At 44.1% G+C, this 12,321-nt stretch overlaps 1 protein-coding gene across 1 annotated transcript in view; it reads left to right on the top strand.

Moving 5' to 3' along the window:
- Positions 1 to 12,321, top strand: part of LOC144109919 (alpha-(1,6)-fucosyltransferase-like) — a 43,573-nt gene that overhangs the window by 19,136 nt on the left and 12,116 nt on the right. The window contains exons 6-7 of the mRNA XM_077642689.1: positions 3,923 to 4,037; positions 4,680 to 4,947. Coding sequence (XP_077498815.1) covers positions 3,923 to 4,037; positions 4,680 to 4,947 — 383 coding nt within the window. The remainder of the gene's footprint in view (positions 1 to 3,922; positions 4,038 to 4,679; positions 4,948 to 12,321) is intronic.

The raw sequence follows: 12,321 nt of genomic DNA, 5'->3' as shown, positions 1-12,321 counted from the left end.
GGGCAAGTGGTCAGCAATGAGGTCAGAGCATACACCAGCAAAAAACACTGTCATCTATGTAACAAAGCGCATGATCAATCGGTGTACTTGTGTTGGTTGTAATACGGGTAGGTTCAGCAATCAAATTTTGCATGTGCAAAAAGTGCAACAAGAGTGTGCAATCATTTTCTGTGTTTGAGGTCAAGTCAATAATAAAGTATTCGACAATAGGAATTTTAATTTTTTCCCATGCGACAAAAGGGCAAGGGATGTTTCATACTTCTCAGTGAAACACGTCAGTGATGAACTTGGGTGGCGATACACCACTCACATCCTTAAGCCACTTGTAAGTTTGATAAAGAGTGCTCCTATAACATTCTCACTGACAGAGACTAGACAAAACCTGAAATGCGATGCTATCTCCGACAGATATTTCTACTTCACCTCCCCTAGCAGCTGAATCACATGGGAATGAGGATATTTTATACACTGCAGTGAAGATGGACTGGTTTTCTCTCAGCCATGCTTCGCTCACAGCAATTAAATCAATGGTACAACTATAGCGCGAAATATACGCGGTCAACTCATTGACTTTTCCGTAATCTTCGGAGATTACTGTGTAGAATCGAAACGGTTTTTTCATTATTTATCAGTTCGTCTATTTGAGAAATGGCGTACGTCATTTCGTTTTCCAAAACGAGATACTAGTTTTGAATTACTTAATCGACTTTCGCCAAGTCCTCCTGCGAAGCGATATGTAGAACCAACGCCTTCTCAAATTTCCTCATCAAGATTTTGCCCTGATCTACCCAGATGTATTTCCAATCTTTGTCTTTCTTGAGGTTTCGGGCTCTGCTCAGTAAGAGCTTTGTTTCTGCACAAAGGTGTTCACTATGTACACTGGTTCCTCACCTTCAAAACCCAGATCCCCAGTATTCAGCCATTTCTTTCTAGCCACAGCAATCAACTTGTCCCGGGCAGTCTTTGTACAAAATTTAAACACAACATTAGGTTTATCATCATCATTCGACTGCACGCGGTGCACCACATCAATGTCCCCCTCCGAGATAGAAACTCCGAGGTTGAGCGCAATGGACTCGACCGTCTTCGGCAGGTCTTCATCTTCAACTACAGGAAGTCCTAGGATTTCAGCATTCAAACTCCTGCTACACTCTTTTAGCTGCACGATCTCTTTCATGGCTTGCCTTAGCTCATGGTTGAGCCGTTCAATTTCTGCTTCGTTGCCGACGCTTCACCTCATCTATCTCGGCGGAAGACTTCTACGTCCTTTCTGAAATCCTCAACGGTTACATTGATGTGGTTCATCGACTCACAAGCGTGGCCAAGTTCCTTTCGCATCTCGGCATTTGAGCTCGTCACCATTGCTACGTCCCTCTTCATTTCTTTTACAAATACACCAAGTCGTGTGACCAGGTCTGTAAAAATTTTAACTTCCTTTATGTTGTTTGGCTGCTGCTCTGCACGAGTTACTCCAAAGCCACCAAGCTCTGCTCGGTCCTTTCCATTCATATTTCAGTTAGCATCTACAGGGTAATACCGAGTATTCAAAAACATAAAGGGAATTAAGGAAGACACGAAAACATCACAATATACTTCTGGCAGCAGCAGCAGCGGCAGGAGGCGCAAGGTATACTCTATTGAAACACAAAAATGTATGCCACTAATACAAAGTACGTCGCGTTCAAGTCCAGTATGCTTCGCTACCGCTGCCTAAAATGACCTCCTAGTCAAAATCAAGAGGAAGAAATGTGCTCGGGCTGGGTCTGTGACGCGAAGGTAAGATAACCACTGGTCCTAAAGGGTAACGGAGTGGATTCCAAAAGAAAGACAGCGTAGCAAAAGGCGGCAGAAAGTTAGGTGGACGGATGAGATTAAGAAGTTTGCAGACATAGGATGGGCGCAGCTGGGAAAGGACAGGGTTAATTGGAAAGACGTCGGAGAGGCCTTTTCTCTGCGGTGGGAGTATTCAGGTTGATGATGATGATGCTCGGAGAAGTCGAACACCTTTTCATGGACTGGTTCAGTCATGGCCCCTGCCTGTCCGCTCCCCTCCTCCTCGCTCTTCTGGCAGCACATCGGGGCACAAAGCGAAACACTTAGTATGGCTCTTTTGAAGACCTCCAGAAGCGGAGCGATGTGGGCCTGATCGAAGTGTGTCGACCCGCCAAGCGGTCTGAGCAGTGCAACAGGGCAGAAAACTGAGCTAGTTGGTAAACGTTCATTATGAAAAATCCAGGCGCTAACAAACAACGACACAGAGGGGACACAGCGCTTGCTCACTGTACTAGAAATTAGTTGCATTAGGGCAGAAAACTGAGCTAGTTGGTAAACGTTCATGATGAAAAATCCAGGCGTTAACAAACTGAGCAGAGCGCCACGTCGCACATGGCGGTCGGCGTGCGCACGTGCGTGGTCGAGTTTTCTTTGAACGTAACAGAGTTAGGGAAATAGGAAAATGGAGCTCAATGACGCATTACAGTGTTTGGTGGCCAGATTTTGTTAGTATCGCTACGACAGTTCACAGACTCCATAGGTCTGTGAATTATGAAACTGAAGCTTAGCGACTCTTCTGTTTGGCGCTTTGCGAAGGGCTACGTGAACCGTCCCTTACAAAAACTTCTTCAGACAGTCTGTAGACTGTCCACAGACTTCTGTATATGAAGTCTAGCGACTCACTATAGACCAATTCTAGAGAACAGTCCATAGGCAATACAACTCATATAGACAGTCTATAGACAATCTATAGATTTATGACCATACAATTTTTGTTGACTTTTGGCTATAGACCGTCTATAGACTATGAATAGATAAAAATAAGTATCTATAAGAAAGCAATAAAGTCTACAAAAAGTTTATACACTGTCTACAGGCCATTTTTTAATGGAATATTACCGCGCGCTCGACGGAAGCTGTCCGATTAAATGTAGAGCACGAGGGACTGCTCACAGCCAGCTTAGACAATGACGCGTAGGCTTGCACAAAGCATTTACTCCCATGACTGACGCGCTCGCAGGAAAAACGTCCCATGATCACAGTTGTTTTTCAAGGTATCAGTATTTACTAGCACAACTGTCGACGTGGTTAAAAGTCAACCAAAATTTTTAAAGCTTTTTGACGAAAAAAGATGCATTCTTTGAGCGAGTAGATCACGCTGGAGTGTCTAACTCGTTAATAACCATTTCCACCCATAACGCGAAGGACGCCGTCACCTCTGCCGTTCGGCATTGTCTTGCTGTTCTGCACGCGATCTAAATATTGTCAAACCGCTCTCACCTCTCTTGTATGTCTTTTTTTCCTCAACTTAATCCCGTAAAAGATGTGACATGAATGAAGAGGACCTCCTAGCAACCATGATATGGCGAAGCCATGTTTGAAATATTCCAATGCACTATGACGGCCGACGCAGCGTTGCGACATAGGAGTAGGGATTCATGAATTGTATGTTGTCCAGACGAGCTTAGTTGGTCTTTATAACATGTAGATTTCAATGGACCAACGTTTCTGATTCCCTTGTAATGGAGCATTTTTGCAACTCGTTGCAAAAGCCATGAACACGGTGACTTGTTGCCATTTATGAGCACATCTCTAAATGCGACATTTAAAAAAATTCTCAATGCTGATAGATATAACTGCATTAGCCAGAGCAACCTACATTAAGCAGATTTCATGGTAGACCCCTGTATTTGACGTTATTATTGATGTGTGTAAGAAGGGTGGAACTAATCTAGTTAAATGTAGTTTTTTTTCACGCGGAGTGCTCTGCTTATTTTGAATTCAATTTATTTTTTTTCTCCGCGTGAACCTGTTTTAGGAAATTTACTGGAGTTTTATTTTAACTGGCAGCACGAGAAAACAATGTAAGTGACAAAACGTACCACTTCCTCCTATAAAAAGACCTTTGTGTGCGGTGGTTTCTCTACAGAGTCATGGAAGCGGATATTGCGGTTATCAAAACAACTCATCCAACTGTTCGGAAGAGCATGAAAAACATGCGCAAACTGCGGAACTATGTTCTGGAAACAATTCAACGGCTTCAGGTGAGGAAAGTTATTCTTTAATTGTTATAATAAGCAAGGCACTAAAGCTGCACCTATCGCACCGTGCAGCTGAGCATCATTTAAATTTTTATTTTCTTGATCTCCTGGAGCTGAAATTGACTTAGCTGCAAGGCTTCAGCAATGATTCTGAGAAAGAAGCTGCTCAGAATCCGGAATGCTTTTGAGAACAATGCTATACATGCTTGTCATGGTACTTTATGCGGGTTTAATGTCCCAAAGCGACTGAGGCTATGGGGGACACTGTAGTGAAGGGCTCCGGCAATTTCGACAACATGGCGTTTTTTTAACGTGCCCTGACATTGCATTGCACTGACATTGACGGGCGTCTAGAATTTCACCTCGATCGAAATTCTGTCACCACATCTGGGATCGAACCCGCGTTTTTCCGGATCAGCAGCCGAGCGCCATAACCACTGAGCCACCGCGGCGGCTAGGCTTGTGAGGAGTTCAGAACACGTATTTTGACAAGAGAGTAATTGTACAGAATAGGAATTTGATGATTGTGGGTACATGACGCACAGATCATGAAGCAAGGCGACGCCATTTATTCACGATATTCTGACCTTGTTACGTGCCTGAGAGGCAATAATACAAACCTGTCCACGTATCTCTGCCCTCCAGAATCCGAGCGACTGTGAATCGGCGCCCAAGTTGCTATGCCTCCTGGACAACCAATTTGGGTTAGCGTCTGCCGTCCACGACGTCCTCTGGTGCTTCGTGGCAGCCCTGCAGATGGGTCGCACGGTGGTCCTCAACAGCACGCTGTGGAGCTACGCCCCTGGTGACGATGGCTGGACGAGGACTTTCCAGCCTCTCGCCGGCCCCGCTTGTGATGGTGTGGACACGGAGAACGCGATCGTCAGGGGTGACGATCACGGCCGCGATCACGGTTAGTGGTCTGAGCGACATCATTCAAAGAGGCAGCTTTGTCCGGGTGTTGTATGATTCGCTCGCTTTAAAGTAGCACTCCAGTGGGCTGGTGTGTGCCCCTCTATTGTGACCTTTATTGCGGGACACCTGCCATCGCAGGGCAGTAGCGCATCGCTTGACCGCTGTACCACTGCGTCAGGAAGCGTATGAGGGCTCACAGGGATCTATGAATGCAAAGCAGAGGATCACCTTCTGCATATATGGGAATTAACCTATTACGCTAACGCGTCATACCCTTACGGCGGAGCTTGAGTGCCCCCTGCAATTCTTTTCCCTGCTTCATTTCACTCCCCTTCCATTACTTAGTCGGAAAATTACTAAGCCTTTTGTTTGCCCCCAACCGGTTATTATTATGCATTCAAGTGCTAAACAGGCGAGTTGGTGATACATTCTCCAGTGTAACACCGCGAAAGGTGGGGGCGAAAGCGGGAAGAACACAGGACTAGCACTGTTTTTTATTGTTTTGCTACTTAAATGCCACAATGTGAAATAAATTTTTATTCGTCGTTGTAAAATGTCATAAACAAAGAAACATCACTCACCACCTCATTTTACTCGAGAGAGTAAACAAATCTACCACATCAACACTAAAGGTAGTACACTAGCCTAGGGTTCCCATGCAGCGAAAAATTCCCTACGCTGTTAGAGTTGCCACCATAGAAGGATTGTTAATGACCAGGGATGCCAAATGGTTTATAGATACCCCGAAATTTCGGATTGCGAAGTAGCCTTCTCCGCCACAGTAGTGCGAAATTAGGTTCTCTTTGTTTCTCTTGGCTGAGAAGAGCTTCAAACTGGCTTTAAGCTTTATTCACTCCGCTTCAAGACGTTCCAGGTTCAAATCTTCGAGTAAGCGCAATGCTTTATTTCTACGCTCTGTGCTTTTTGCGAAACCCGAACAACGTTGTTCTTAATGGCATCTATCGCTTTCTCCGAAAACCTCGTTTCACGCAAGGCAACAAAACAACTTTGATTATGTGCGGTTACCAGTCATAAACGGATTCAGACTAGGAGGTTCACCAGTGCACCGTACCACTCCGTATGTTAGACAGTAGTCGGCGTTCCGGACAAAACCTCCGTACTCTCCTCGATGCATACAGGTTGATAATCGTCCTGCACAAGAACAGGAATTGATCCAGCAAGAGTCGCCTTTTCCACCTTTTGCAGGTGCGCGTCAACGCAGAACTTCGGCCCCATTTCAAGAACATTTTTTGTAAGGAAGTTACGGTCGTACCGTACTCCGTAAGAATTCCGTGTACTCATCCGAAGTCGTGCACCAATCACGGAACACGCGTTGGTCTTGGGAAGGACTCCCGCTGTGGTCGCAGGCAACCGGCAAGCGGTCTTAGAAAAAACTGCCTTGGTGCCATCATCCTGATGACGGGATCTTGCACATTCGGCAATAACGGCCCTTGGATGGTTACAGGAATTCGCGCATCGCTGGAAGACGAGGCGGGCACAAGCGTTGTCTTGCATACCATGAAGCTTCACGAGTTTTGCACACCAGGTTATTCACGTGAGGGTTTGGACAAGTAGCATAGCCGGAAGTACTAAAAAAGAAGTTCAATAATACAGCTTCCAAACGGGCGAGTTGGTAATATACTCTTGCGGGTAACAGCGCCAAAGCAATTGTTCTGAACTTCATTTCTAGTACTGGACTACTTGTCCTAACCCTCATCTGGAGAACCCGGTCCTCTTGGTTTCGTTAATTGTTGTGTGCGCGTGCGCGCGTGCGTCCGTGTCCGTGCGCGTGCGTGCGTGCGTGCGTGTGTGTGTGTGTGTGTGTGTGTGTGTGTGTGTGTGTGTGTGTGTGTGTGTGTGTGTGTGTGTGTGTGTGTGTGTGTGTGTGTGTGTGTGTGTGTGTGTGTGTGTGTGTGCGCGTGCGTGTGTGCGTGTGCGTGTGCGTGTGCGTGTGCGTGTGCGTGTGTGTGTGTGTGTGAGTGTGTAAAGGCCGCAGTTTAAAATTTTTCTCAGCCAATGGAATTTCGTTTTGCGCTATTCTGAAGGGGAAGCGCACGTAGCAATGTAAAATATCGGGGTATATACAAAACCCTTTGTTCATTCCTTGTCGTTAAACATTTAGGGCTCGCAACTCTGAGAGCGCTGTTATTTTTTTGCATCATGAGAGCACAGAGTCCCGTACTGCCTTTAGTTTTGGTCTGGTAGATTTGTTCTACTCTCTCCCGCACAGTGAGATGACAAGTCCCATTTTTAAAGATTAGTAATTGCGGCATTTCAGTAGAAAAAAAAATAGTGCTCGTACTGTACAGTGCTGTACAAGGCTGTACTGTACAAGACGTACTGTACTTTACAAGACGGGGATAAAAGAGACAGAAATATGTACGGTTTCTGTGTCTTCTGTCCCCGTCTTTTGAGCTATATTACCCGTCAAGAATTATTCATGATTTGAAGAAAATAGCGCCAGAGCATGCAAACCACGAAAAGACAAGGACGAGACACAAAGCGCTAACATACAACTAATTTTATTGAAACCAGGCAGCGCCTTTGTATGGCGACATTTCACTGAAAAAAGAAGAAGGAGGAGGGCAGGAAAGGTAAAGAAATCTAAGCGACCATCACAGCGAGCACACATGAGCAAGCGGTAACCAAAACAAAAACAAAAAAATTAACAAAGATTATTTAAGGGCGGCATCTAAAAATTCGAACTCGGACGAAAAAAGTGAAACAGATGGGGTGCTGACACACCTATTGCGAAGTTTCCTTATGTAAAAAGCCTCCAGACATTCACGTGCCTTCTTATCTGAGCTTTTGCCAAGAATCTTAGTCTGACTCAATCGTGCCTCGCATCCGTCGCAACCCATAATATGCGCAACCAAATGTGCATATTTATCCTTTAAATCTGATAAATTGCGGGCATGTTCCCCCAAGCGCTCGTTGATGCAGCGCCCAGTCTGGCCAACATAGGTCTTCCCACACGTTAAGGGGATAGCATAGACCACTCCTGTGGAACACATGATGAATGGAGATTCGTGCCTTAACTGGCAACCCCGCTTTCTTGGGCTGCAAATACGGGGGCACAGCTTTTTCAGCTTGTTGGGGGCGGAAAAAACGACACTCACCCCATGCCTGTTGGCCACTTTCTTCAAGTTGTGAGCAGTTTTGTGCAAGTAAGGCACCACCAACGGCTTCTGTGACCTGCAACGAACCTCTCCGGAGTTTCTTCGTGTTCCTTGCTTAAGTTTTTTTAGAAGGGTCTCGCAGACAGCAGTCAACATTGAGCAGGGGAACCCAGCCGCCGAAAGCCGGCTCACCTGATTCTGGAAGCTAGCCTGCAACTGATGCGGGCACGACTTTTTCAAAGAAGACTCCAAGCAATGCGACGCTATTGCTCTTTTCACCGTCTTAATTATTAGAATTATTCAGTCTTTGTTCACTATTGTTCTCAGCATTGTTAAGAAGAATGTAGGGCGGCCTATGGAGGGTCTCTCCTGAAAGGCTTACATCGGCTGTTTCAGATCAATAAACAGAACTTTTCGACAGCGCTAGCTGATATTGCGCAGGTTCTCAGGAAACGCGTGTTACGTGAAATTACGGAGGGCGCTTTAGAGTACTTATATGCTGTGAATGCGGCACCACCTATGTGTCATCCGGCGTGAAGTTAACTATATCTGTTTACTGGTTACTACAAGTTTCTAACTAGTAGTTATGTCTCAAAGGCTTTTCCGATGAAGGCCTTTAGGTCAAATGCCTAGAGTCAAGGCATTTGGGAAAGACCGCACGACATGCGCGCACATATAAAAAAAACCGCTTTAACAAACCCACCAGGTCCCTTCCATCTTGTAACTTCCGGTTTAGCTGGCGTCATGGCTTCGCTTCGACCTGATGACGTCACTTCCGCTTCCAGGACAACGATGACGTCACACTGAATTTTCGTGGCAACTTTTGTGGTCAACAAAGCGTTATTTCGCTGCTGATGAGCCATGAGAGACTTTCGTTCTATAAAACGTCCGTGCACGTGGGTGTGACAGAAGGGAGGTGGCACAGTACACAAACCCTCTGCCCATAGTGCCTTGCATCTCGCGCTATCTTTCCCAGAACAGATCGAAGGTTCCCGGTAAGAGGGTATTCATATATCTGCAGCGGAGTTGGGATGTATATGGGATTAGATGCTGCATGGACTGCATATCTTTCTGCGCATAAATCGTTATCGCATGCAAGGAAGTAGTCAATTTCTATATTAGGAGTAGTATGATCCCCATTAGAGTTTTTTCTTAGAAGTCATGATTCTTCTAATTATAAATAGTTTAAATTTAAATAGCGGACATTTAAATCGCTGGTTTCAGGGCACAAGATTATGTTATAAAATTCAAAGCCGACATTGCAATCGGCAAGATGCTTCAAAATATCTTGCGCGAAAAACTCACGTTTGAATAATCATATGGTTGGCTTTCCTAACTTGCGCATTCATCAAATTACGTCGCTTCAATATTTAGTGCAGGAAATACGGATACAGCTCATGTCCTATATGACTTGAAAATTGTTGACACTGTTTTCATTGCAGCACCAAGTGCAGCAGCTCCATTCGATGAATGCGCAACATGGGAGAGCCTACTTAAATTGAAGAAGTTTTAGAACTCGAACTAGATAGGATAACACGTGTTACACTTCCTAGTAAAGAATGTGAACGCTTCACCTCTCCACACAGCGACGGACACAGGACTGCATGATGACGTAATCTGTGGCGGCAGTACATTTACAACGCACAAAAGGTTGCTTGTACGGGGAGGAAACCGATACCACTGGTGTGGTCCAATGGGGCAGGTCAGGGACTAGACGAAACTAGCGGAAATTTAAACTCTCACCATTCGTGACGTCAGCACTGAGCTCCGCTATGCTCCGTCACTTTGAAAAGAAACATTAACATTGTCGTTGATTTAACCGCCGATTACGTCAATATTTTGAAGCCTAGCCAAAAAAAAAATTCTCGCGCCTTACCTGCTAGATTCCTACATTCGAATCCTTGAATTCCGTGGTATCGTCAGAAAGCGGATGAGCCTCCCATTTATGGAGTGTTCGGTGTCATCTTTATTTTTGCGTTCGGTATCTCGAATCACGTTGCCGATTCGGGTTTTATAAATTTTCTACGTTTCCATTTCCTGATATCACTTTGCCATGAAAGCAAAAATAAGAAGTTTCGGTTCCCGATAAGCAATGTCCGCCTTGCACGTAATCGACTGTGCGCTTACTTTTAAAGCAAAAATGTTTGAACAATTTGAAACACACTGTATTGTATATTAACATGGCTAGAAATGTGAGCAAGCTAATTATTGAGGATCACATGTACGCTGGTCAGGTGGCGAGATTGCTGAAATTTGTGTTAAATTTTGATCGTGAATTATAAATGTCAACGGTATGATTTACTAATGTAGTTTGTTCAGAAAGCCCCTATGATTTATAGGCTTAGGCCATGAAGTCAAACATGCAACTAAGCATACTGCATCCAAGACTTGTGCTACATAAACAGGTTAGGATTAAATTGCCGAAGATCTTGTTCTTGAGCGCAAGCAGCTTTGCGTGCCGACAAAGCGCATGTATTCCCGGTAAGAAATCATCATCATAAACATGATGGTGATATTCTGATGAAGAACCTCAATTGCTTCCTTTTCTCCAGCGTATAACGTTCAGATTGCAATGTATACCGGGTGTTTCAGCGAGCACTTTAATAATAAAAAAAGGCTCTTTATGGTAAAAAAAACGGCTTTTGCAACATAGTATTGCCAGTGTTGGCGCCCAACATAAAATCGATTAGTCGTCTTAAGTAAGCTCTTTAGCTAATTTTTGATAATTAACATTTTAACATATATAGCTAGGTGTCCAGTTGCAATTACACATTTGTAGCCGGTCGTTAGTAATAGCCATAGCAGTCTTCAGAATTTCTAAACCGCTATTACCCTTGGCACTGTGGCTCAAGAAAATTTGGCTTTTTTTTACTAGTTACATGCACTGGAGGAGTTGCTTTTCCTGCATGATTTTGAAAGCAGATATACTTTGCCCGATGCAGCGAAATTTTGTTCAGCCACAGCGACGAGGGTGATCGCGTTTTGGAAATTCTAAAAACTGATGTGGCTATTACTAATGACCAGCTACAAATCTCTAGTTCATACTGGGCGCCTAACTCTACTAGTTAAAAAGTTAATTATTAAAGACTTGTTAGCTAGCTTAGTATTTAAGACGATTCCCCGCTTTTCTCCTGTCCACCAGCGCTGGTAATACTAGACCTCAAAAGCCGTACTTTTACCATAAAAAGCCTATTTTCTGAAATTTTGAAAAGTGTTCGCTGAAACATACCTGGCTTATGGGACCACCGTGTCCTCAAAGTTTTACCTGCCCTTAGCATCTGCCTTCTGTAACAATTTTGGTACTAAGACCACTTAGGGGTACAGGGGAAAATTCCTTTCTTCGCCATTATGCCCAACCTGTGTCCCATGTGTTAGTGGCCATTTTTAGCTTGTCATTATGTACTGCAGTTGTACCGGATGACTGGCTTGTTGCTCGTGTTATAGCCGTTCACACGAAAGGTGATCGTCTCTTGATGAAAAACTACCGACCTATATCTTTAACCTCTACGTGCTTTAAATTATTATAACATATCACTGCACATTTTTTTCAAATGTTTTCTGGAAAATATTAATTTGTCGTCTCCTTTCAAGCACGGATTTCGAAAGAGATTATCAACGTGAACTCAACCTGTAACAATAGTCCATGAAGTCGCTAAAATTCTTGATTCATCTGGCCAGGCAGACCACATTTTCCTCGACTTTAGCAAGGCCTTTGATCATGTCCCTCATAGCAAGCTTTTGACTAAACTTGCAAATTTCGGTGTTCCTCCATTCATAATAAAGTGGATAAATGCGTACCTTTCAAATCGCACCCAGTTTGTCGACATAAGAGAGTTTTCTTCCAATACGTTATCAGTTTCATCGAAGTTTCCGCAGGGGATTGTTTTAGGCCCTATTTTTTTAATATAAGTTATTGACATAACTAGTGAAATTCATCCTGATGTCAATATCCGCCTGTTTACAGATGATAGCCTTCTTTATAACCATATATAACATGCGATAAAGATCAAAAAAATATATTGACCAGTTTGACGAATTAATGAATGGCGTGCGAAGTTGTGTATGACGTTAAACTCCGAAAACAAACAGTGATGCTTCGTATCAAAAAGAAAAACGTCCCCATTTCTTTTCATACCAAGAGAATGGAAACCCCGTAAAGGAAGTTAAAGAATATAAATACGTGGGAATTACACTTACTAACACCATTTCATGGCGTGCACATATTAAAAACACTTGCGCTTCGGCTACACGCA

This window comes from Amblyomma americanum, chromosome 11 (genome assembly GCF_052857255.1).
Source record: "Amblyomma americanum isolate KBUSLIRL-KWMA chromosome 11, ASM5285725v1, whole genome shotgun sequence".
Taxonomy (NCBI): domain Eukaryota; kingdom Metazoa; phylum Arthropoda; class Arachnida; order Ixodida; family Ixodidae; genus Amblyomma; species Amblyomma americanum.
The sequence above is the reverse complement of the archived record's forward strand: the minus strand, read 5'-3'. Positions and strand labels throughout refer to the sequence as shown.